The sequence below is a fragment of the Erinaceus europaeus genome, chromosome 13 (genome assembly GCF_950295315.1).
Source record: "Erinaceus europaeus chromosome 13, mEriEur2.1, whole genome shotgun sequence".
Classification (NCBI taxonomy): domain Eukaryota; kingdom Metazoa; phylum Chordata; class Mammalia; order Eulipotyphla; family Erinaceidae; genus Erinaceus; species Erinaceus europaeus.
In genome coordinates this window covers 52,043,797-52,069,644 of record NC_080174.1, presented here as the reverse complement: position 1 = coordinate 52,069,644, position 25,848 = coordinate 52,043,797, and the positions used below count along the sequence as shown (strand labels likewise).

Genomic DNA, 25,848 nt, shown 5'->3' with positions numbered 1-25,848 from the left:
GATCTAGACGGACATGTAGGTAAGAACAAGATGGGTCAAGAGTGAGTAAACTGTAGGGTATTGTTCAGTGAAAGCCTCTATTCCAATGGCATGTATCTTGAATTTTTAAACACTTTTAAAATGTTAGTTTCTGCTTGGAGAAATTATAGGGGGATGTATGCTGACTTTTGGATTTATCACTAATCTTTTTCTATCACTAATCTTTTTAAATATTTATTCCCTTTTGTTGCCCTTGTTTTATTGTTGTTGTTGATGTTGATGTCGTCGTTGTTGGGTAGGACAGAGAGAAATGGAGAGAGGAGGGGAAGACAGAGACGGGGAGAGAAAGACACCTGCAGACCTGCTTCACCTCTTATGAAGCAACTCCCCTGCAGGTGGGGAGCCAGGGGCTCAAACCGGCCCTTGTGCTTAACCTGGTGCATTGCCACCCGACTCCCTTCACTAATCTTTTTATAAATTAACACACATAGGGAGTCGGGTGGTACTGCAGTGGGTTAAGTGCACGTGGCACAAAGCTCAAGGGCCAGCATTAAGGATCCCGGTTCAAGCCCCCGGCTCCCCACCTGCAGGGGAGTCACTTCACAGGTGGTGAAGCAGGTCTGCAGGTGTCTGTCTTTCTCCCCCCCCTGTCTTCCCCTCTTCTCTCTCCATTTCTCTCTGTCCTAGCCAACAACGATGACATCAATAGCAACAATAATAGCTACAACAATAAAAAACCAACAAGGGCAACAAAAGGGAATAAAAAAAATTAACACACACATAAGAGAGGCAGAGAAAAGAGACACAGCACTGAAGCTTCATTCAGTTTGGTGGGGACAGATTCCAACCTGGTTTGCACACAGTGCAAAGCAGCAAGCAGCACTCTAGCCAAGTGATCTGTTTCATCAGCCCCACAAATAACTTTTTGATCTGTTACATGTGCCAGGCACTGACAGACTGGCTACAGACTCAGAAGGACTGATAAGAGGTGTAAGACAGATTATCCTGAGGCCCAGGTAGGTTAGGTGACTGCTTAGATGGCAGAATTAATGTGGCACCAGCAGAAAAGCAGCATAGACAGGAAAGAGCTCTATTTGAACTCTCAAAAGAAGAATTAAAATAAGTTGTTTTTTTTTTTTTTTTTTAATCTGAGCACTGCTCAGCATTGGTTTATGGTGGTTCTGGGGATTAAACCTGGGACCTTGGAGCTTCAGGCATGAAAGTCTTGCAGAGCCATTATGTTGTCTCCCCAGTCCAAGAAAGAGATCACTCTGAGAGCCACCTTCCTGGTATTTGTGGTGTCCTGTACTGGCTGGGTGACCAGAGACTTGCCCTGAGTTCAAAGGGCTCTGTTTAGTGAGTCAAGAACCTGCAGACCTCAGTGACCCATCTGTGGGGCTGTCCTGCCCAAGTGCCTGCTGGGAAATTGTGCAGATGCAGTCACATCTGCCATGTTGTCCCCTTAGGCTATTGCTAGTTCTCCCGAGAGTTCGGACATTCTCAGAGCCGCCATGTTGTGCCCTCAGGGCATTGTCTATTCCTTAGATATTTGGAGTGCTTTGGTTACTCCTTCCCCTCCCATTCTCGCAAGAGCTGCTCCCATAAAAGCCCTTCTTGTTCCGCACCTCTCTCTCTCTCTCTCTCTCTCTCTCTCTCTCTCTCTCTCGCAGGCCCTTCACTTCTGTGTTTAGAAGCAGGAAAGGTTGCTGCCTGAGGCGGCCATTTTTGCTACCTCCCCGTGGCCCAACCTGCTTCTCTCTCACCCAACTCTGAGGTGCCAGCTAAAGATTTGTGCTCCCTCTTCACTCCAGATCTCCTCTCTCTCTTCTTCACCGTGGCTCAACAAGTGCCCTTACCTCCTGCAGCAGCCACTGGGGCAGAGGGTGGCGACACCTCCTGAAGACGCCCCACCCCCACCCCCCAGCGTCTTCCGCGGAGGGATGCACAGGGCAGGCGGCTGGCGGAAACTCTGGAGGCCATGGTGCCCTCCGCTCTGCGCATCCTACTGGGCGCCTTCTTCACGCTCACTGGGGCTGCCAAGCTCTCCCCACTGATCTCGGCTCCCATGTCTGGGCAGATGGTAATCGATGAGGCGTGGGTTCCGGGGTCGGGCCGAGCCCGGGACGGTTCTAGGCCCAAGGCGTTACCTGGGCGCCTCCACCTGCCTTGCGGGGCCTGTGTCCAGGGTGCAGCTGGGTCTGGGAACAGCGTGTGAACCTCGGCCCTGATGCGGGCTCAATCCTGGGCAGTTCCTCGGAACTCTTTCTATTTTCCATTGACGGAAGGGGCCGCCCAGGCAGGACTGGGAGGAACATGGAAGGGAAAAAAATTTGAGTTTCCTCACTTCCTTCATCCATTTCCTGAGTTCTTGGGACGTTTGTGAGGCAGGAAGTTATTAATCCCCTCTTAACAGGTAAGAAACCCAACCCAAAGGTGTATTGTCTGCTAAAGTCAGGAAATAGGAACAAAGTTAGACTCACTCCTGAATCAGAACACAAGAGGGTCCTTTCAATGGAAGGAGGCCTAGAAGTTGCCCTTCTTTCTCTTGTCTAGTTCCAGACTCAGGCAAGCCTTTACATCCTGCACATCAGTCTTCCTAATCTCCCAAATAAATCACATTGGGAAACTCCTGCCATCCAGTCTCTCTTGGACCTGGATCCTTCCTTTCTGGCTAGGGTGATGGGTTTGGAGAAGTACATCCCCAAAGCCAGACAACCCAACAGCTTTCTGGAAGTGCTGAATAGGGGAGGTAGAGCTGAGGTGGGGAGCAGGGAAATGTAGCAAACCTGAGGGTCAGGGTGTAGCTGTGGTGACAGCAGGTAGAGCCTCACTAAGACGAGTTACTGAATCCCCTTAATTTTACTTGTGTTGTCTGTTTTAATGAGATCCAGGACCCAATATAGGATATTCAAAGAGGAGGCTGCTGGGCAGTGGCACACCTGGTTGAATGTGCCTGTTATAATGTGTAAAGAAAGACTGGGTTCAAGTTTCTGCCCCCTACCTGTGGAGGTGAGGGGGGCATTTCACCAGCAGTGAAGCAATGTGCAGGTCTGTTTTTCTATCTCACTTGCTATCTCCCTCTTCACTTTCAATATCTGTGTCTTATCAAAGAAAAAAGAAAAAAAGGATATTCAGAGGAACGTATGATAAGCAAAGACCTGCCCTTTGTTCACCCTCCTCCCACGTCCAAATAGTCTCTTCATAGTAATGTGAAGAGAAACTAGGCCAGGGAAGAAGAGAAACTGTAGCATTCCCAAGACCTTACTAGATGAGGAAAACTAAGCTCAGCTCCATGCAGTTTCTGGCTGTGTTGTAAACACAGGTCTCATGGGAATATGATTCCATTTCTACACTGCCACCCAGCCCTATTCCTTGAAGACTAAATTTTGTTTCCTGGTTCCAGGTCTCAGATGCCCTGGGAGGCCCTCTCCTCTCTAGGCTGACCTGCAACCTGGAACTGACCTAGGATGGTATCTCCTTTGTTGGGAGAGTTGAGAGCACAGGCACAGAATGCCCTGTGGAGAGTTCTGGCAGTGAGCCCTTGGTGCGCATGACTGACAGGCATTCTTTTACTGATTTTAGAAAGCCCTGTTTGTACAGTTTGCTGAGGTATTCCCATTGAAGATATTCGGCTACCAGCCAGACCCCATATGTTACCAAGTGGCTGTGGGATGGTTGGAACTGCTGGCTGGGCTGCTGCTGGCTCTGGGCCCCCCGATGCTGCAAGAAATAAGCAACTTGCTTTTGACTCTGCTTATGATAGGTAAGGGGGCCCAACTGGGCTGGGGAAGTGGGGATTTCTAGGGAAGTTTGGTGGAAAGACTTGATTACTGCCACCTGTCCTCTGAACCAGGATCACTTTCTGCTTTTCTTTATTATTTTTAAAATATTCATTTTATGAGAGAAGAGGAGAAAGATCAAAACAGAGATCACTCTGGCACTTGCTATGCCTGGAATCAACCTTCTGCATGAGAGTTCAATACTTTATCCACTGCATCAACTCCCAGACTGTGGACAAGTACTTATTTTATTTTATTTTATTGGAGAGAGAAATTGAGAAGGAAGGGGAGATAGGGAGAGAGAGAGAGAGAGAGAGAGAGAGAGAGAGACCTGCAGTACTGTTTTACCACTCTTGAAGCTTCCCCTGTAGGGGGCTTAAAACAAATAATTAAGCATCGTAACATATATGCTCAACTGGGTGTGCCACTGCCTGGCTTTGGACAGGTATTTTTAAAACTTGATAATATTGCGGCTGGGGGAATGACTCAACTGGTGAAGTGTTGGGCTTGAATGCCTGAGGTTCTTGGGCCACATTCCCTAGGACTGCCTGTACCAGGTATGCTCTGGCTTCTTTGCCCTCTCTCGTGAACTATCAATACAATAAATCTTTTTTTTAAAAAAAATATTTTTTATATTTATTTTCCCTTTTGTTGCCCTTGTTGCTTTTTTATTGTTGTAGTTATTGTTGTTGATATTGTTGTTGGATAGGCCAGAGAGAAATGGAGAGAGGAGGGGAAGAAAGAGAGGAGAGAAAGATAGACACCTGCAGACCTGCTTCACCGCCTATGAAGCAACTCCCCTGCAGGTGGGGAGTGGCGGGCTCAAACCTGGATCCTTCCTCCAGTCCTTGTACTTTGCGCCACATGCGCTTAGCCTGCTGCGCTACCGCCCAACTACCAAATCTTTTTTTTTTTAATGTGATATATGGGTGGGGGGAGACAATATAATGGTTAAACAAACAAACTCTAATGCCTGAGGCTCTGAGGTCACAGCTTTTAATCCCCCACACCACCGTAAGCCAGAGCTGAGCAATACTCTGGTAAAAATAAACCAATCAATCAATCAATAATAAAAGCTTTAAAAGTGGTCTGGGAGGTGGTGCAGTGGCTAAAGCGTTGGACTTTCAAGCATGAGGTCCTGAGTTCAATTCTTTTTTTTTTTTTTTTTCCTCCAGGGTTATTGCTGGTCTCGGTGCCTGCACCATGAATCCACCGCTCCTGGAGGCCATTTTTTCCCCTTTTTGTTGCCCTAGTTGTTGCAGCCTCGTTGCGGTTATTATTGCCATTGTTGACGTAGCTTTGTTGTTGGATAGGACAGAGAGAAATGGAGAGAGGAGGGGAAGACAGAGAGAGAGGGGAGAGAAAGATAGACACCTGCAGACCTGCTTCACCGCCTGAAGCGAGTCCCCTGCAGGTGGGGAGCCGGGGGCTCGAACCGGGATCCTTACAACAGTCCCTGAGCTTTGCGCCACGTGCGCTTAACCCACTGCGCCACCGCCCGACTCCCTCTGAGTTCAATTCTTGGCAGCATATGTACCAGAGTGTTGTCTGGTTCTCTCTCTCACCTCCTATCTTCTTTGTGAATAAACAAAATCTTCTAAAACTCTTTGTCAAATAATACCTTCTAGTCCATTGCCCATAATAACTCATATGGTATTCCATTGCTAGGCTATATTGCAACTGAAAAGCCCCCACCCTTTTTTCCCTATCCCTACCTCTGGAATGGAGGAACAGCTGCTATTTTACTTACATGTTTGACAGGTGGGGACAGAGAGCAGTGAAGCTGAGCCCACTGTACAGAAAGGCAGCGAATTTCCATGGGACAGTCAGTCTTAGAGGAGCCCCTCATAGCAGCTCTGCTCACAGGCTCTTCCCATAGGAACTGTTGATGTACAAGGGCAGCTGCTTCAAAGGCCAGACATCTTCAGGCTCTTCTGTATCCCCTGGCCATGTATCACAATGCTACTACTACCACAGCTCCACAGTTTGCTTGCTGCCATTATTGTTATTATTATTATTAGTAGTAGTAGTAGTAATAGTAGTAGTGGTAGTAGTAATACCAGAGCACTGCTCAGCTCTAGCTTGTGGTGGATTGAACTTGGGAATTTGGAGCCTCAGGCATGAGTGTCTCTTTGCATAACCATTATGCTATCTACCCTCCCTCCCAGCTTTCTATCTCTGGGTTTCCCTCTCACCTTACCACCAAGCAAGGGCCTCCTTCTCTCCAGGAAGATTAAAAGGACGACAGATTTGTTCCAAAATGCCCATTTGCCCACCTGTCTCTATTTGGCAGGGTTGTTCCTGTCTGTTGCCCTTGAGATGGGCTACAACAGTTCAAGTAACTTCTAATTCCTTTTTTTTTTTTTTATTAAAGAAAGGATTAATTAACAAAACCATAGGGTAGGAGGGGTACAACTCCACACAATTCCCACCGCCCAATCTCCATATCCCACCCCCTCCCCCGATAGCTTTCCCATTCTCTATCCCTCTGGGAGCATGGACCCAGGGTCATTGAGGGTTGCAGAATGTAGAAGGTCTGGCTTCTGTAATTGCTTCCTCGCTGAACATGGGCGTTGACTGGTCGGTCCATACTCCCAGTCTGCCTCTCTCTTTCCCTAGTAGGATGGGTCTCTGGGGAAGCTGAGCTCCAGGACACATTGGTGGTGTCTTCAATCCAGGGAAGTCTGGCCGGCATCCTGATGACACCTGGAACCTGGTGACTGAAAAGAGAGTTAACATACAAAGCCAAACAAATTGTTGAGCAATCATGGACCCAAAGCTTGGAAAAGTGGAGAGGAAGTATTAGGGAGGTACTCACTGCAAACTCTAGTGTACTTCTGCTTTCTTACTTTGGTGCCATACTCCAAACTCAGTCAATTTCTGCTTTGCGTTTCTACTTCTTTTTTTTTTTTTTTTTACATGCATAACATTCCCCAGATTCCCATTTAGCAATACAACCCCCACTATTTCATTCATCATTTTTCATGGACCTGTATTCTCCCCACCCACCCACCCACCCCAGAGTCTTTTACTTTGGTGTAATACTCCAATTCCATTTCAGGTTCGACTTGTGTTTTCTTTTCTAATCTTGTTTTTCAACTTCGGCCTGAGAGTGAGATCATCCCTAATTCCTGGTTATGCTGAGAAACCAGAGAACTCTAACTATAACTAGTTTAGGGTATATATAGGTGTGTGTGTGTGTGTGTGTGTGTGTGTGTGTGAGAGAGAGAGAGAGAGATATGAGTGTAACTAGTATAGGATATGTGTATATTTGGGGTGCTAATGGAAGGAAGGGCTTAAGGTAGAGTGAATCAGCCTAGGCTGAAGAGCTGTTTTCAGAGAGCTCACTGTCCTCAGGGACCTTGCTTTCCATTCCAGGGGCTGTCTTCACTTTGGCATCTCTGAAGGCATCACTGAGCACCTATATTCCAGCCGTCACCTGCCTGGGGCTCCTGCTGCTGCTGGATAGCTACCATCTCTTAGTCTAAACTAAGAAGAAGATTCCAAGTACATTCAATGAATACCAGGAGTAGAGTGGCCTTTTCCTCTGCTTACTATGCTTCTGTGATAGCAGGAATGTGGTAGAATTCATAGCATCTGCCACCTGTTTACACATATGCGCAGGGTCAAATACAGCCAGTGTTGAAATGACATTTTGTTCAACTGGCCCTGGTTTCCTCCCTGTGACATTTGCTACTTTTTTTTAATGGGCACATGTTACACATGGTAACATCCCACATGTCATGTGAAACTAGACTATAAAAAGTTTAAATCACCAAAACTTTCAGTGTTCCAAAAGAACTATTTTCCATTACTTTTGCAACTGTGCCTTTGACCTTTTCTGTGCCTTTATACAGGTTTTTAAATGACAATCTCATTTTCATTTAAAAATAATCTTTATTAACTTCTGCTTTTAAAATCCATTCCATTGTAATACCATCCATTTTACCTAGCTGATGTTAATGGCTGCATAGTTTCATTGTAAGGATGTGCTATAATGGATTTGCTCAAGACCTCATTTAGGGAACAGATTACAGAGACTTGGGGAGGATTCTGGTACGAACACTCTCAGTTTATTTGGGGGTGGGCTTGGGTTTATATAGAGATTTAAAGAAAGAACATTCTTCAAATACAAAATTACAGGTTTCTTAAAGGTCAGCTTGCCCCTATGGTAGGGGGCTGGTATGACAAGAATTGATGCAGATACATAAAGGTCAAGATAATTAGTTTTCTGATGCAGGCATTTAATTACCCAAAGCCATCTGAGAGAAGAATAGGGGTTAAATCAGTTAAGGTAGATACAGAGAAGATAAACAAGATTTGATGTAAATTAAGGACATCAAAGGGCACTGTTAGGAGTGTGTGATAAGGTGTGTTCTCCTTTATGATCAGAAGGTGAGGTGAACTTTGAGCAAATGAACCTTAAAGCGGCAGCCATGTGGCTTGCCAGCAGGAAGAAACTAAGTGCAAGAGGTCTGCAGGTTTTCTGTGAGCCTGGGATGCTAACAAGGCTTAGTCTGGGAGACTTTTTCCCTCTTGGCTCATCTCTATGACGAGAGAGGCTAACAAGCAGGGTGTCTTTCCAGACCTCCATCCAAGGATGGTAGAGCTCCCCTAAGCTCTACCAAGCTTTCACATAGTCCCACACTTGTTATTATTGTTGTTGTTATTGATGTTGTCATTGTTGGATAAGACAGAGAAATGGAGAGAGGAGGGGAAGACAGAGGGGGGAGAGAAAGATAGACATCTGCAGACCTGCTTCACTGCCTCTGAAGCGACCCCCCTGTAGGTGGGGAGCCGGGGGCTCGAACTGGGATCCTTATTCCAGTTCTTGTGCTTTGTGCCATGTGTACTTAACTTGCTGCACTACCGCCCAACTCCTGTATACACATTTTAAAAAATTTATTTATTCCCTTTTGTTGCCCTTGTTGTTTTCCATATACACATTTTAAAAATGTTTTTAATACACATAAAAATTTACACATGGTAGAGTATAGGTATATGCATTTGCCTGTGTCCTTCTGAGCCACATGAGGTAGCTACTCCCATTCCATTTCCTCTCTGGCACTTAATGTTTTCAGAATAACAAAGATGGGCATTGAGTTGATAATCTGTAGCACTGTAGACTGCTCATCTCAGGCTGTGAGGTGGGGGAGTCTGTGCTCATTGACACCTCAGTGCTATTTCTTTCTTTCATAAAATGGTATTTATCATATCCCATAAAAACAATTTAAAAAATTGTAGGCTGTTGGGAGTCGGGCGGTAGCATAGCAGGTTAAGTGCAGGTGGCACAAAGCTCTAGGACTGGAGTAAGGACCCTGGTTCGAGCCCCGGGCTCCCCACCTGCAGGGGATTTGCTTCACAAGCAGTGAAGCAGGTCTGCAGGTGTCTGTCTTTCTCTTCTCCTCTCTCCATTTCTCTCTGTCCTATCCACCAACAACATCAATAATAAATTCAACAATAAAAACAATGGCAACAAAAGGAAATAAATTAAAAAATTGTGGGCTGTTATACACCTATAAAATGTACCAGCAATATTATATATTTAGTGTATTACTGGAATTAGAACTAAAGTCTACAGGATATACCAAGTTAAGAACCAAGTTATTTATTTTTTTTGCTTTAAAAAAATTTGGGAGGGAAGGAGTTTTGCAATAAATATTGCAAAATGTTAACATTTGGTGAACCTGCATGGAGATGGAGGACAGCCACCTCCACAGGATACAGCATTGTTAAAGATGGGTCAAAGGCTTGGGATGAATATAGAATTCCTAGGGATTCAGGTTGTGTGTGTGTGTGTGTGTGTGTGTGTATGTTTATGTGTAGTGTCTTAAGAAATATGGCTGTTATAGGATGCTTTACCTCAGAGGAGGACCATTTTAAAAGTGACATGCTTCCCTTAATAGTGAAAAAAAGGTTTCATTTTGTTTAAAATTTTCCTCTTTTTTTGCCTCCAGGGTTATTGCTGGGGCTTGGTGCCTGCACCACGAATTTGCTCCTGGAAGCCATTTTTTTCCCCTCCTTTTTGTTGCCCTTGTTGCTTTATCATAGTGGTTATTATCATTATTGTTGCCATTGTTTTTGGATAGGACAGAGAAAAATGGAGAGAGGAGGGGAAGACAGAGAGGGGGAGAGAAAGATAGACACCTGCAGACCTGCTTCACTGCCTGTGAAACAACCAACCCCCCTGCAGATGGGGAGCTGGGGCCTCTAACTGGGACCCTTGAGCCGGTCCTTGCACTTCACCACAATGTGCACTTAAACCACTGCACTACCGCCTGGCCCCCCTATTTTTTTCTTTTTCTTTTTTTTTAAAAATATTTTTATTTATTTATTATTGGATAGAGACAGAGAGAAATTGAGAGCAGTGAGGTTGAAAGAGAGGGAGAGAGACAGAGAGACACTTGCAGCTCTGCTTCACCATTTGTTAAGCTTTCCCCCTAAAGGCGGGGAACAGGGCCTTGAACCTGGCACCTTATGCAGTGTAATGTGTGTACTTAACCAGGTGTGCCACTGCCTGGCCCCCTATTTTTTTTCTTCATTTTAAGCTTTATTTTATTTGATAGAACAGAAAGAAATTGAGAGGAAAGGGGCATAGAGAGTGAGACAGAGACATCTATAGCACTGCTTCACTGCTTGTGAAGTTTTCCTTTCTGCAGGTGTCCCTCCTGTGGAAAAGGGGTTTATTTTAATTGATATTTCAGCAACTAGCCTACAGACTGCTTTGGGCGTAGAGACAATGGCTTTCTTGGTGTCCACAGGAGTGAAAGAATCGATTGCTTCATTTCATCTTCACTATAAAATGGCAGTTCTTGCTCTGACACTGTGAGCCACAAGTTAACACTTTGTTAGGTCTTCTTGTGTCTGTAAACACAGTAATGCAATCTATAGTGAAGATGTGTATAGCTATTTGCATTAGTACGTATATATACTAATATGCACATGTTATTATATAGGGGTAATATATATGGGTATGTGTAATATAGGCATACTGCCTATAACAAAATATTAAGGAAACTTAAAAAAAATCTCTATGTGGAGCCGGGTGGTGGCACATGTTATAATGTGCAAGGACCCAGGTTCAAGTCCCCAGCCCCCACCTGAAGGGGGAAAGCAGTAGTGAAGCAGTGCTGCAGGTGTCTCTTTTTCTTCCTCTCTATCCCCCCTTCCCTCTCAGTTTCTGGCTGTCTCTAGCCAATAAATAAAGATAATTTAAAAAAATTTTTTTAAAACCTCTATGCTTAAAATTGGAAGAGGAGAGGAGAGTGACACCAAAGCACCATTCTACCATCCATGGAATTTCCTTTGGTCCTGTCCTTGGTATTCCCAAGTGGTGCCAGGGATTGAACCCAGGTCCTCACTTAAAGTAAGACAATAAGACTTGTGCTCTACCCGCTCCCTCCTCCAAACTAATTCTGTCACACAGGAGATTCAGAGATAAAATAGTTGCAGTTTTTATGGTGGGTAAATTACTTAACAGTGACATAAAAGACAAAGAGTTCTCTCAACTTTCTACTCTGTTGCTTTCAATTTATTGACTACTGCCCTCAGCGATAATAGTTACAGCAGATCCAGCTGTAGCTTTGTACATAACCAAAGATGAAAAGAGAGAAAAAAACCTCTTTCAGGAGACCCCTAGGTACATTCCACTGACAAAGCCTGTGTCATGTACCCATTCCTAGACCAGTCACTGGTAAGGAGAATGGAATTCCATGATGGGCTTAAGACTATCAGCCCACACTGGTCAGCAAGGACTAAGAGAAGGCAGAAGCTGGGTTTTGCCATTTACTAGCTTATTTAAAAAATAGGGATAATAATGGTTAAGTACTTCACAGGGTTGCTGTAAGGATTTAGTGAGTTAAAAGTGCTTACAGTAGCGCTGGGCATATAATTAGCACTCAGTAGATGCTATTATTAAATATGGGTTTGTTCTACAGATGAGAAACAGACTCAGAAAGCTAAAGAGCCTTTGTGTCAGAACAGAGATGAGAATTAAGGCCTGATTGACTCTAGAATCTTCCTACTGTTCCAGCTACCAAAATTATAGGCATGACACCCTATACTCTTCCTTTTGGGGGTGGGTAGGGTGATCTGTCCAGTGAGGTTAAATTTGCCTTGCTTCCCTGAATTATCTCTCTGTGTGAACATTTTGGAGTCCATGAAAGTAGAGCCCAGAGCCTCTAGGTCCAGGCTTCTTACTATCTCCACCTCTTGCAGGATGCCACAGCCAGCCTGTCTTTCAGCTGGGACTTTGAGTAAAACCTCTTACAGCTGGCATGAGATTGAAGGTTCTTGTTAACCAGGGCTTGGCCTATACACTGATTAGCAGCTACAAGACTCCCAAGCTTGACTGCAGGGCTGACCCAGCAGCTGCAGAGAAGGCAGGATACGGGAGGAATGGGCTGACCAGCCGATGTTGAGAAGCAGTTGAGATTCTCAGCAGCAGGAGTGTCCAGAGCTCCAGCAGTACCTTCTCAATCCCAGGAGAAACCAGGCCTCAGGAAATGTGCCCCCAAACTGAGCCTAAACCCAGGCCAGGTCAACATAATGGTATTCAATTCCTTATACCTTTTTTTTTTCCTTATACCTTCTTATCTCCCTTCCTGTGTCCCCTTGCCTTACAGTGACACTCCCTTTCCTTGGGCTGCTGGCCACACCCCACAAACCCAGTTTACAGTTGTTACAGGTGGGCCCCAGCCCTTCTAGTTGTTGGGGCCCATTTTTCATGTTTTGTCCTGAGTTCAGTCAGTTGATGGGAAGGCCTGGGATGTGTGGGTGGGAGTGGATTCTGCCATCTCAGCTACATTTTAAAGCCAGATCCACCCCCAGGCTCCTAAGAGAGTTTCTGCAGCCAGAACAGCAAGAGGTAAGGGAGAATGATTTAGGGGAAGAAGTTCAGGGTGGACCAGCTGGAGAACAGAACCATGCTAGAGAGAGGAAGTGGTGGGTGGGGTGGAGGGAGAGGTACTCACTCAGGGATCCCAGAAAGGACTGAAATCTGAGAGGTTCAAAAGAAAAGATGCAAATTTTGGATTGAAAGAACTGAGTTTTAGGACATTGTAGAGGAGTGTTTATGTGCCAAATATAAGCAGAGGGTATTGGCTTATACATTTATCCCTTCTGAGAAGAGAATAGGGATATGCCCAGATGTCTTTGTGCTGTTTGCTTGAGCTGTTTGTGTCTCTAAAGCTGTATGTGTGCCTGTGTGGGTGTAAACATTTGTCTGTATGCTGCCTAGAGGGGAAGGGAGTTAATGGTTATGAAGTATTTCCCCGGTGTCAGCCATAGCACTCATAGTTTTACTTATGTTTTCTCATAATCCTCCCAACAACCCTGTGAGGTAGGTATTTTAATCTCCATTTTACAGCAGAGAAGACAGGCAGGGTGAAGCTGGGGTATTTTTCCAAGGTCACATGGCAAGTAAGTGCGTGTATCTAGATTCTGCCTGACACAATCCCAGGACTGTAGGCTAAAAAGTTGTGAGTCATCAACGAAGTGTGGTCAAAAGATGAGAGGGAAGGAAAGAGACTAGAAGGTCTGAAAGGTCTTTAGAGACCTGCTGAAGGTGCTTCAAGCAAATCCAAAGTGGACCTTCACACAGGCAAGTTCTAGGCTTGTCCTCTAGGTTTTTGCACCATAAAACCATTGCTCCACCCTTTTTCTCTGTCTTTTATTAGTTATTTAATACTAATTTACAAAATTACAAGGTAACAGAGATACAACCCCACACTGTTCCCACCACCAGAGTTCTGAATCCCCAATCCCTCCATTGTAAGCCACAGCAGTTCTCCTAAGGTTGTAGATAAGGGTTAACTATTATTTCTACAACTGTCTGTCTATATTTGTGTATATTTGCCCCCCCCCCCTTTTTTGGACCTCTAGGATTATTGCTGGGGCTCGGTGCCTGCACTATGAATCCACTGCTCCTGGAGGCCATTTTCTGCATTTTGTTGCCCTTGTAGTCATAATTGTTGCTATTATAGCTGTTGTTTATATTTGCCCATTTTTTTAAAGGTTGCCTCTTCTCTTCCTTTCCAAGTCACACATACTATATCCAAATGTGCCTTCCCTTTTCCTCTTCTCTCTCAGGGTCCTGATGGAGTTGGAGTTCAGAGCCCTCTGGTCATCTTCCTCCTATCATTTCTCCCCCATTGGAAGTGGTTCCATTCTTTCTACACTGGTCTGGATGATACACAGATGAGGGAAGCTTGGGCTTTTTCTAGGCAGTACTCTATAGTCCATCTTGGTTTCTTGGAATTCCCTGTTGGTTCAGCCTTACTTGGGCTTAATATGCATGCATGTTCCCCCATATATTTAGGCCATGTATCTGTTGACGGTTACCTCCAACTTCCCAGTCACCAAGGTTGTAAATTTCCAGGCTCTTCAAGTTTCTTCCTCACTTCCCCTGGCTTGTCACCAAATCCACCAGACTTCTAATCATTCTGAAGCACATACCCCTCTTCCCTATTCCCAGCTGCTGCAGGGTGAACTTATCTCTCATATGCACGTCCTTGTTTCTGGGAGCTTCAGTTTAGCCAGGTCTACGGGAGAGGGTGCTGGGTGTGTGTGTGTGTGTGTGTGTGTGTGTGTGTGTGTGTGTGTGTGTGTCTATTCTGGCTGACCTACAAAAGAGGGTGCTGGGTGTGTGTGTGTTATTTTGTGTGTGTGTCTATTCTGGCTGACCTCCACAGTGATCTCTTTTCATCTTTCTTATTCCAAGGTCTGAGATGAACAGCAGTGTTGAGGATCTGGCTGCTGGGATGATCCTGCTTGTTTCATTGTGGTGTCCACGGCCTACGCCTTGGCGCTGGGCCTGAGGCTGCCAACCAATGTGGCTGCACTGGCAGTGTTTGTCTGCAGCAGCAGGAGCCTAAGTCAGGCCCTGCGCCTCTACCTGCTCAATCTGGCCCTGGCCTATGTGCTTTTTACGCCTCTGTGGCTCACCTACTACCTGGGGCCAGCGCACTGGCCCTTCCCTTCCCGCATGGCCTAGGCTGCCTACTACTATGTGTCCACCTACACAGCCGTGGCCTTCGCGGTGCTCATCAGAGTGTGCCGCTGCAGCTCTGTGTGCCCTCCAGGACCAGGGTGGAGGACTGCCTCCCCTCCCCCCAACACCCCTCCACCCCCCCACCCCCGCCTCCCGCCTCCGGCCGCGCCACCCTGGCCGGCCCGCGGGGCCTGCACCGCCACCTGGCTGGCCGGCCTGAGCTGCGGCGGCCCGCTGCTTGGAACTTGCGCAGGGCCTTTGCCTCTGCCTCCGCCTTCCTGCTGGTGCTCGCGGCTTATGTGAGCCTGGCGCGGGCGCTCGTGCCAGGACCAGGGTGCTGGGGTTCATGCTGTTCTTTGCCCTTTGCCTGGCGCACACCACCTGCTGCTGGCGCCCTAGGTGGCGCTGCAGGAGGCCTCCTCTCGGGGCGTGTGTCGCGCTGCCTCCAGGCTCGACGTCCTGCACACCCTCAGCCTGGTGCTGCTGAGCCTCAACAGCCTGGACCCGCACATCTGCTGCTACTCTGTGTTGCTTCCGACAGGACTGCTGGGCGTTGAGCTGCAGTCCCGTGAAGGGTCCTCCCTGACCTCTTCCTGAGAACTCTTGGACTCCTGCCTGCTTCTTCACTGCCACCTTCCCAGTGACTTCTTGGCAGGAGGGAATTCTTTGAAAGGACCTAGATTGCAATCCCAAAGCCACCACCTAATAGCCCACTTGTGGCCTGTTAAAAGGGGTGGAGTTTTTTTTTTTTTTTTTTTTTTGAGCATTTCTTACAGTCTTCCCGTTTGAGGATGCAAATACAAAGCCATTAATCCACCCCACCCCCACCCCCACCCCCACACACTTCGGATAAAACTCGGAAGTCCTTCAAATGGCCTACAAGACTCTACCTGATCTGATTCCTGTTACCCTCCCAGCCTCATGCTCTATTGCTCTGCCTTTCTTCCACTTTCAGTCTTGAAACATGCGAAGATAGGTTTCGTACCCTTCTAGACCTTTTCACCGTACTTTGACAGAGTGATGTCCCTCTCTCTCTTTTACGAAATTGTTATTTGTTTCCATCTTCAGTTCCTCAAAAGTAACTGAGAGATTTTTGGGAGTCTTTTTCTGGCCAGTCAAACACACAGGCAAAAGACACACACACACATACACACACACACCTGAATTAGATCTGATTGCTCCAAGCTTTTTTTCCTCCTTTTTCCATTTTTGGAGGCAAACTCGAGTATTGACAAGTTTACTTTCATTCAATTCAATTCCATGCTTACCCTATTCATTGCTGTAGCTCCCGGTGCTCATTCCTATGATTTCACTTAGACCTCAGGTTCTCAGGTGATTAATAAAACCTGGAATCACTGCCTTAAAATTCACAAGGACTCACACAGACATTCCCTAGATTTCCCTCAGGCGCCCCTGGAATTTTACAGTGCTGTGTTCCCCCAACATATTCCTGATCCAGCCTCCTCCTACTTGCAGTTGCTGGCTACTTGTGACTCTGCTGTCACCTGCACTGTGCCAAAACTCCTGTGCCAGGACTTGATGGTAACCAAACCCAAGATTCAACCTGTTATTAGTTGGGAAAGACATTGGTCAGACTTGCTGTCTTCCTCTTCAGATGGTCTGGGGCTTTTGTCAGTGGGTGTGAATCCCTGCCTGTGGCTTTGGCCACAAGTGTTTTCCCCCTTCATGTATTGACAACTGAGTACTTGACTTAAGTGGAGAAGTAAAATTCCTTCACCATAAGCATGGGGACCCCACAGTAAGGTTGCTTGGATCTGGAAGTGGAACTTCTATGTGAGAGCAACATGTTCATGCTGACAGGTCCACTGGGTTAAGAAGGGTTTGCCAGTCAGCAACTATGTCTTACCAACTTTCATATTCTTTTTTAAAAAATATTTATTTATTCCCTTTTGTTGCACTTGTTTTATTGTTGTAGTTATTATTGTTGTTGTTATCTATGTCATTGTTGTTGGATAGGACAGAGAGAAATGGAGAGAGGAGGGGAAGACAGAGAGAGGAGAGAAAGACAGACACCTGCAGACCTGCTTCACCGCCTGTGAAGTGACTCCCCTGTAGGTGGGGAGCCGGGGGTTCACACCAGGATTCTTACGTGGGTCCTTGAGCTTTGTGCCACATGTGCTTTACCCGCTGCGCTACCTCCCGGCTCCCCCAACATTCATATTCTATTGCTGAATTGTTACTGAAATTTTTTTCCCTAATGATAAATTTGAGAAATTCTTTCTTTTCTTTTTGAAAAACTACATTTCACGGGTACTTTATTTCTTCTTTAAGTACTTCTTTCACATGTCAAAAGTAAATTTATCTCAGTAGATAAAATAGCTTACCTGAATAATGTGTTTTCTTTGCCATGCATGTGACCCCGGTCAAGCCTGGACTCCATGTTATTGGAGAAGCTTTAGTGCTTTTTTTTTTTTTTTTTTTTTTTTCTGTCCTCTCTGCTTCTGTCTCTCCCATTTTCTTTAAGTTAGCCTGGAGTGGTGAAGACCTAGTGATGAAACAAAACAAAACAAAGCAAAACTAACATATAAGAAAAAACAAGAACAAAAGTAGAACGGAGAGTAAAGGTCCCCAATGGTGGTTACTGTTTAGTCTTTTTCTATTTACCTCTTTCTCTCCTGCCCCCCTCATTCTCAGAGTATTGCTCAACTCTGATCTACAATGGTACTGGGGATAGGATCTGGGAACTTTGGTGCCTTAGACATGACATTTTTCCCCCCATAACCACTGCACTATCTTTCTATGTATTTTCTAGCCCAGATAGTAAGTTTTCTTTTTTTTTATAATATTTTTATAAATTTTTAAATAATATTGTAAGGCCCTCCTGAACTTTTTTTTTTGTTTGCTTCTAGGGTTATCACTGGGGCGTGTGCCTGCACTACGAATCCACTGTTCCTGGAGGCCATTTTTGTAATCTTTGTTGCCCTTGTTATTGCTGTTGTTGGATAGAACACAGAGAAAAATCGAAAGAGGAGGGGAAGACAGAAAGTGGGAGAGAAAGACATTAGCAGGCCTGCTTCACCACTTGTGAAGTGACCCCCCCCCCCCCCCGGGTTGGAAGCTGGGTTTATGCTGGTCTCTGTGCTTCCAGCCATATGCGCTTAACCCATTATGCCACTGCCTGCGCTCCCTGAACTTTTCGCAATTATCATGTGTGTCTTTTGATAACTGCACACATGGATCTACCTCTTCACTGTAATAGACACAGACTAGTATTTATTTATTATTTATTGGATACAGCCAGAGAGAAATTGAGAGAGAAGGGGAAGATAAAGAGGGAGAGAGAGACATGTGTAGCACTGCTTCACTGCTCATGAAGCTTTCCCCCTGCAGGGGGGAACCAGAGTCTTGAACCTGTGTCCTTGCACATTGTAACATGTGCACTCAACCAGATGTATCACTGCCTATCCCTAGTGCAGAATATTTTATTTAATTTTACCCTGTTTTTTAAAAACTATTTTATTTTAGAGAGAGAGAGAGAATGAAAGAAAGATAAACAGATACCAGAGCAATGGTCTTTCTTTCTTTCTTAAATATTCTTTTAAATATTTATTTATTTATTTATTTAATTTATTTATATTTATTCCCTTTTGTTACCCTTGTTTTTTATTGTTATAGTTATTGTTGTTGTTATTTATGTCATTGTTGTTGGATAGGACAAAGAGAAATGGAGAGAGGAGGGGAAGACAGAGAGGGGGAGAGAAAGATAGACACCTGCAGACCTGTTTCACTGCTTGTGAAGTGACTCCCCTGCAGGTGGGGAGCTGGGGGCTCAAACTGGGTTCCTTGTGCCGGTCATTGCGCTTTGTGCCATGTGTGCTTAACCCGTGGTCTTTCTTTCTTTCTTCCTTTTCTTTTCTTTTTTTTTTTTTTTTCTTTTTAACCAGAGTATTGCTCAACTCTGGCCTGAGGACGTATTGGAGGTTGAACCTGGAACCTCGGAGCATCAGGCATGAAAGTCTTTTGCTGTCTCCTGAGCCCTATTCTCTGTTTTTAGGAATTTGTTCCCATTTTTTGACTGTGATTAATAATGATAATTGAATGTCCTTGTCCACAAATCTGCATACTTGTAAATTTATAGAATAAAGTTTTGGCAGTGAAATTGCTGAGTCTATGAGGGCACTCAGCTTGTTTAATTAAATCATCTTGTTGCCTCAGAAGAAAATGCAGCACTAGGACTGGATATTATCACCTGTACCTTCTTGAATCTGTTCATCTGTCTGTGTTCCAGCTGTAAGCATAGTTCATTTATTTTCTTTTTCCTAGAAGCCTTCCCAGTGCCTCCATATTTATTTGAAAACTGGTGGAGGCAGGTGTGGGAAGAGAAAGAATGTCACCTAGGATGCCACACAAGCCAAATCTTAGCCTATCTTGCTTGTTGAAGGGATAGAGTAAAAGATCAAATGAGAATCCAAGTGCATAGACCCGCAATAATTGTAAGTTTCCCTCCTCCCTTGGGAAGTAGATTGGCTCATCCCATGCAACACTGATTTGCTTCTCAAGCCAAGACCAGGAGGCAGCATGGGCTCACATCATGTATTCATTTGCTCTGGTGAATGAATTGTTCAGCCCCAGGGGTCGGGCAAAGCTCGATCTCTGAGAAATTATATGGTGTCCACATTGGGGCCAGCTGAATCTCCAGAGGCTGAATTTGATTCTGTCCAAATAAAAAGAAAAAAAAAAACCAAACCCAGATTCCCTGTGGCCTTATCTATCCCTGTGGTCTTGCACTATGCTGCTTTTGATGTGACTTCTCCTTTAGTAAAGTAGTCAGTTTCCTTTGGGAAATGTCTCACTCATTCTTCTGTGTCTGACCTGGGGGAAAAGAACTTGAGAGTTGATTGCCTCTGGGAGGTCACACTACGAAAAGCAAGTCTCTGACTAGAGTTACAGTGTGTGGGAACCACCTCACTTCCTCCTGGCAATTCAGGAGAGCAGGAACCTGGGGTGAGGACACAGAGGCAGATTGGAGGTTTGGGCTTCTAGTCACTTTGGGTTCTTAGACCTCTTATTCATTGCAGATCTTTAAGAACTTGTGTTTTTATTGACTTATATTGAGGAAACATTGTTTTGCAAGAGTTATGAGGTGGCTATGCTGTCTCAGGTATACAAATTCGTATCTCCCCATAGTATGTGTTAGCCCACCTTGCCTAGTACAGATGTGCCCTCTCCCCCAATGCAGGGCACTGGACTCCCTGTTCTCTGTGGTGATAGGCCAAGAGTTTAATACATGTTTGACCTTATCCACTCCCATGCTTTGCTCCCTAAATCCCATATGAGTGAGTTGGTATTTGTCTTTCTCTTTCTGACTAGTTTGACTTATCATGGTCCCCTCCAGTTCCATTTATGTTGTAGCAAAAAGCAAGAGTTCTTTTTTACTTTCTTTTCTTATTCTTTTGTTATTAAGGCCTTATATATACATGACTTCACAGCTCTGAGTTGAATTAGCATTTTTGTGACCTTTTGGATATATACATAGGAGAGAATTGCTGGATCAAATGGTAGTATATATATATATATATATATCTCCACACTATTTTGCATAGGGGTTTGGCCAGTTTATATCCCCATTAATACTGAATAAATGTATCTTTTCTACCATGTTATAGACATTTGTTGTTTCCAGACTTTTTTAAGTTAAATTTTTAAAATTTATTTATAAATAGAGAAGTTAAGGGGGAATGGGGAGGATAGGGGGGTAGATAGCATAATGGTTATACAAAGAAACTCTCATGCCTGAGGCTCCAAAGTCTAAGGTTTAGTACCCTGCACCACCACCTCCTGGAGGCTTTTTGCCCTTTTGTTGCCCTTGTTGTGGTTATTATTATTGTTGTCATTGTTGTTGGATAGAACAGAGAGAAATTGAGAGAGGAGGGGAAGACAGAGAGGGAAGAGAAAGATAGACACCTGCAGACCTGTTTCACCACTTGTGAAGTGACCCCCCCCTGCAGGTGGGGAGCCAGGGGCTCAAACCAGGATCCTTACTCTGGTCCTTGTGTTTTGTGCCACATGCACTTAACCCGCTGTGCTACTGCCTGACTCCCTTGGCTTTTTTTTTTTTTTTTTAATATTAGTGATTTAGTATTGATTTGGAAAATTATAACATAACTGGGGTATAATTCCACACTGGTCCCACCACCCGAGTTCTCTGTCCCCATTCCCTCCATTGGAAATTGCAGTAGTTCTCTCAAGGTCATAGATATGGGTTAACTATTATTTCTATTTTAAAAAAAAAGTTTATATATATATATATATATATATCCCATTCTCCCCCTCAGTCCTGCATTTTCTTCCTTTATAAGTCACACCTACACCTATTACTACTTCGTGTGTCCTTCCTTTTTTTCCTCTTGTCTCTCTGGGTCCTGATGGAATTGGGCTTCAGAACTCTCTGGTCATCTTCCCATAATATTTCTGGAAGTATGGACCGAAATTCTTTTTGGGGTACAGAAGGTGGGATTTTTGGCTTCTGTAATTGCTTCTCCATTGGACATGGGCATTGGCAGGCGTATCCGTACCCCCAGCCTGTTTTTATCTTTCCCTGATGGGGTAGGAAGGGCTCTGAAGAGGCAAGGTTCTGGAACACATTGGTGAGGTTATCTGCCCAGGGAGTTCAGAATGGAATCATCGTAGCATCTGCAACTTGTTGGCTGAAAGCAGTAAGATATAAAGCAGGACAAAATATTTAATAAACAAGAATCAAACAGTGGGAATAGAGCAGATGAAAATAGGGATTTTAGCACAGAAAGAAGCTAGGAAATCTATTTAGGTTTGTTCCTCGAGGCCCATGACTTTATTAATTTTTGTTTGAGCCTGATAGCTAACATGAAGGTGGACTAAAAATATTGCCTGGGAAGGTGGTGTTAGAGTTGAGAACAGAACTGAAAGCTGGGCTAGAGCAGAGAGTAGCTCTCAAACTTGATGAGCCAGTTCCGAGCCCTATTGATAACCCTGGTGAAAAGTAAAATAAAATAAAATGAATTTCTTTAGGGTATTTCTATATCCATAGAATTTTTTTCCCAAAAATTTCAGCTATAGGTTATTATTAAACAAACAACAAAAACCAAAATGACAAAACTTGCTCTGATCTCAACCAAGATTATATTTCAATCTAAAACAACCAAGAAGTAGTCTCTACAGAAATTAGTTTTGTAATAATTTGTCTATGAATCTTATTCACTTGTCATGCAAATACTTTTCCTTCCAGCATTATAACTGCCTTAGATTTTATTGAAATCTCACTTTGCTTATATATTTCAAACATAGTGTTTTTGATTTTGAAAAATCATTTTCTAATATATATATATGTGTGTGTGTGTGTGTGTGTTTTAGTTTTAGAAGTAAGATAGTTCAACTTAGTACACTTTATTACTTATTTCTTGAATTTTATTTAAAGTGTTTATCTAATGGGTAAGACAGACAGAAATAAATTGATAGGGAAGGGGGAGATAGAGAGGAAGAGAGACATCTGCAGTGCTTCTCTACTCATAAAGCTTCTTCTCTGCAGGTGGGAACTGGGGCCTGAACCCAGGCCCATGTTCACTCTACCAGGTGTGCTGCCACCTGACCCAGTCAATTGTTTTTATACATTTTCACTCGCATTCTTTATAACAAGCACTAGTGAAAATAAAATGACAATATGTATTCAAAATTCATGTTTTTTCTACCAAAGATCATCATTTTCTTTCTTTCTTTTTAACAGAGCACTGCTCAGCTCTGGTTTATGATGGTGCTTGAAACTGAACCTATTCTCAGGCATGAGAATCTCTTTGTATAACCATTATGCTATCTACCTCCACCCATGATTTGATCTATGTTTGAGGATTTTGATTGTTTTTTTTTTTTTTTTTTATTATTTATTTATTCCCTTTTGTTGCCCTTGTTTTTTATTGTTGTAGTTATTATTATTGTTGTTGTCATTGTTGGATAGGACAGAGAGAAATGGAGAGAGGAGGGGATGACAGAGAAGAGGAGAGAAAGATAGACACCTGCAGACCTGCTTCACCGCCTGTGAAGCGACTCCCCTGCAGGTGGGGAGCCGGGGCTCGAACCGGGATCCTTATGCCGGTCCTTGTGCTTTGCGCCACGTGCGCTTAACCCGCTGCGCTACAGCCCGACTCCCTGATTTTGATTGTTTTATTTAACTCTTCTAGTACATCTGACATCAGATAAATTAAATGTTACATATATATTTAAAGCACTGCTCAGCTCTGGCTTACAGTGGTGCTGGGGGTTGAACTTGGGGCTGCAAAGGCTCAGGCATGAAGTTTGTTTGAAAAATTGTTATTTTGTCTCCCTACCCTGGGATTCTGATTTGTATAGAAGTTAGCATCCTAACACTGATCTCTAGTTGCAGTATCAAGGAAAAGGCAAATAAGTTGCAAACATCATATTTTAAAGATACTAGAGGACTGTGGAAGCAATAATTAGTAGAATAATAGGAATTCAGACAGCAACATTATCCTTTCTGAACTGACTTGATGGTCATTGTATAGTTTCTTCTCTGGGAACATTTGCTCATTCTGTGCATGAACTGAGTATTGAACTTGACCCATGCTCGAGCTTTCTAATGGCTGAAAAGAGATTCAGAAAATCTTGTCTGGCTATTTTATGGGGCTACTATAAAATCTTGTATTTCTGAAAACATAGCTGATTGTGACCATGGAATTTTTTTTTTTTTAGTTATGAGATTAAGTATAGAAAGCTGGGAAGCTAAATGAGGGTCTTCTGTCACTTGCGGCGGCGGCAGGACGCAGAAAAAAGAGGTTTGGAGCAGAAAGGGAACACAATCCTTTATTTGCACTGGCACCTAAAAGTTGGGTGAAAGATAGCAGTTTGGGCCACGTGGAGGTAGCAAAAATGGCCGCCTCACACAGCAACCTTCCCTGAGTCTAATCACGGAAGTGAAAGGCAGGCAAGAGAGTGAGGGGCGGAAGAAAGAGGGCTTTTATGGGAATAGCTCTCTTGAGAATGGGAAGGGAGAGGAGTAACCATGGCACTCTATTGCGGGGGGGGGGGGTGGGGGGGGTGGGGGGGGTGGGGGCAATGCCCTGAGGGCAGAACATGGTGGAACAGGGCTCTGAGAATGTCCCAACTCTCCCCAACTCTCCCGGGAACTAGTAGTAGCCTGAGGGGACAACATGGCAGATGTGACTGCATCTGCACAATTTCCCAGCAGTCTTCAGAGAGGTAAATGAAATCTCTCATAATCTCAAACTTAAAAAAAAGAACTTTATTGTGGGAGTAATGGTTTACAGTGTAATCTTTATAGTTGAAACTCTTAGAAAACAAAGTTCAAGGGGGCTGGGAGGTAGCACAGTGGGTTAAGTACACATGGCACAAAGCACAAGGACCTGTCCAAGGACCTGCCAGAGGGTCTCAGTTCGAGGCCCTGGCTCCCCACCTGCAGGATAATCACTTCACAGGTAGTGAAGCAGGTGATGTCTGGTTCTTTCTCTCTCCTCCTATCTTTCTCATAAATAAATAAAATCTTTCTTTCTCCCGCTCTGTCTTCTCCTCCTCTCTTGTTTTCTTTCCGTCCTGTCCACCATTGACAGCAGTAGCAACAATAATAACAATAACAAGGGCAACAAAATGGGAAAAATACCCTCCAGGAGCAGTGGATTCATAGTGTAGGCACTGAGCACCAGCAATAACCCTGGAGGCCAAAAAAAAAAAAAAAAAAATCCAAACAACAACAACAACAACAAAAAACGAAAGTTCAGTTCGAAGAAAAAAGAAAGGTGGTCCTGGAGGTGGCGCAGTAGTAAAGCTTTGGACTCTCAAGCATGAAGTCTTGAGTTCGCACATGGCAGCACATGTGCCAGAGTGATGTCTGGTTCTTTCTCTCTCCTCCTATCTCTCTCATAAATAAATAAAATCTTTTTTTTAAAAAAAAAAAAAGAAGAAGAAGAAAGAAAGCCTGATAAAAACACATGGTTGGCATTCCCTTCTAGAAATTTTCCAGATTTTGAAGCTGCAGGGTTGAAGAGGAGGTAGTTAAAAATGGTAAGTGAAGAACTTCCAAAGGACAGAATGGGATTTCCTTTTTTTCTCTTTTCTTTTCTACCAGAGCACTGCTCAACTTTGGTTTATGGTGGTTCATGGGATTAAACTGGGGACTTTGGAGCCTCCAGGCCTGAGAGTCTCTTTGCATAACCATTATGCTATCTACCCCTGCCCCAGAATGGAATTTCCTGCAGGAGGGAGATTGAAAACCAGTAGATTCTCAAACAAAAGCCCAGTAAGGCCTAGTATGAAAACAAGAATCAATAAGAGCTGGACTGACTCATACTAAAAATACTACCCAGTTCTGTTAATTTCTGATTGAATTGAAGTGTCCAGTACGTTATTTTATCTGCCTCTGTATGCCTTTTATATATTAAGTCTGGCATATAATAAAATGTCACGAAAGATGCAGATGTAAGAAAATGAAGCTGAAAATCAAGAGACTAAACAGATAATAGAAACAGATTCATAACAGCCTAGGTGGTAGCACAGCAGAAAGGGCATTAAACTCTCAAGCATAGCTCCCAAGTTTGATACCTGGCACCACATATGCCAGAGCAATGCTCTAGTTCTCACTTTCTCTCCCTCTCTTTTAAATAAAATAATACAAGTACATTTAACAAGGCACCTGGGAGTTGGGTGGTAGTGCAGAGGCTTAAGCGCAAGTGGCACAAAGCACAAGGACCCGCCTAAGGATCCCAGTTCAAGCCCCCGGCTCCCCACCTGCAGGGGAGTCACTTCACAAGCGGTGAAGCAGGTCTGCAGGTGTCTATCTTTCACTCGCCCTCTCTGTCTTCCTCTTCTCTCTCCATTTCTGTCTATCCTATCTAACAATGACAACATCAATAATAACAATAATAACAACAATAACTACAACAACAATAAAAAACAACAAGGGCAACAAAAGGGAAAAAAAATCTTCTCCCATTCAGTAAGGGGTTTCTTTGGTGGTGGTTTCTTCATTTCTCTCTGTCCTAACAACGACGATATCAATAACAATGACGATATCAGTAACAACTACAACAACAATAAAAACACAAGGGCAACAAAAGGGAAAATAAATAAATGTAAAAA

General features: G+C 44.1%; 1 protein-coding gene across 1 annotated transcript; it reads left to right on the top strand.

Annotated features, from left to right (window-relative positions):
* The first annotated feature begins 1,927 nt into the window (after window positions 1–1,927).
* Window positions 1,928–7,599, top strand: TMEM35B (transmembrane protein 35B). Its single transcript, XM_007538889.2, has 3 exons — window positions 1,928–2,059; window positions 3,562–3,742; window positions 7,137–7,599. The coding sequence occupies exons 1-3, from the start codon at window positions 1,958–1,960 to the stop codon at window positions 7,244–7,246; spliced, it is 393 nt and encodes a 130-aa protein (XP_007538951.1). The 5' UTR covers window positions 1,928–1,957; the 3' UTR covers window positions 7,247–7,599.
* Window positions 7,600–25,848: the final 18,249 nt, after the last annotated feature.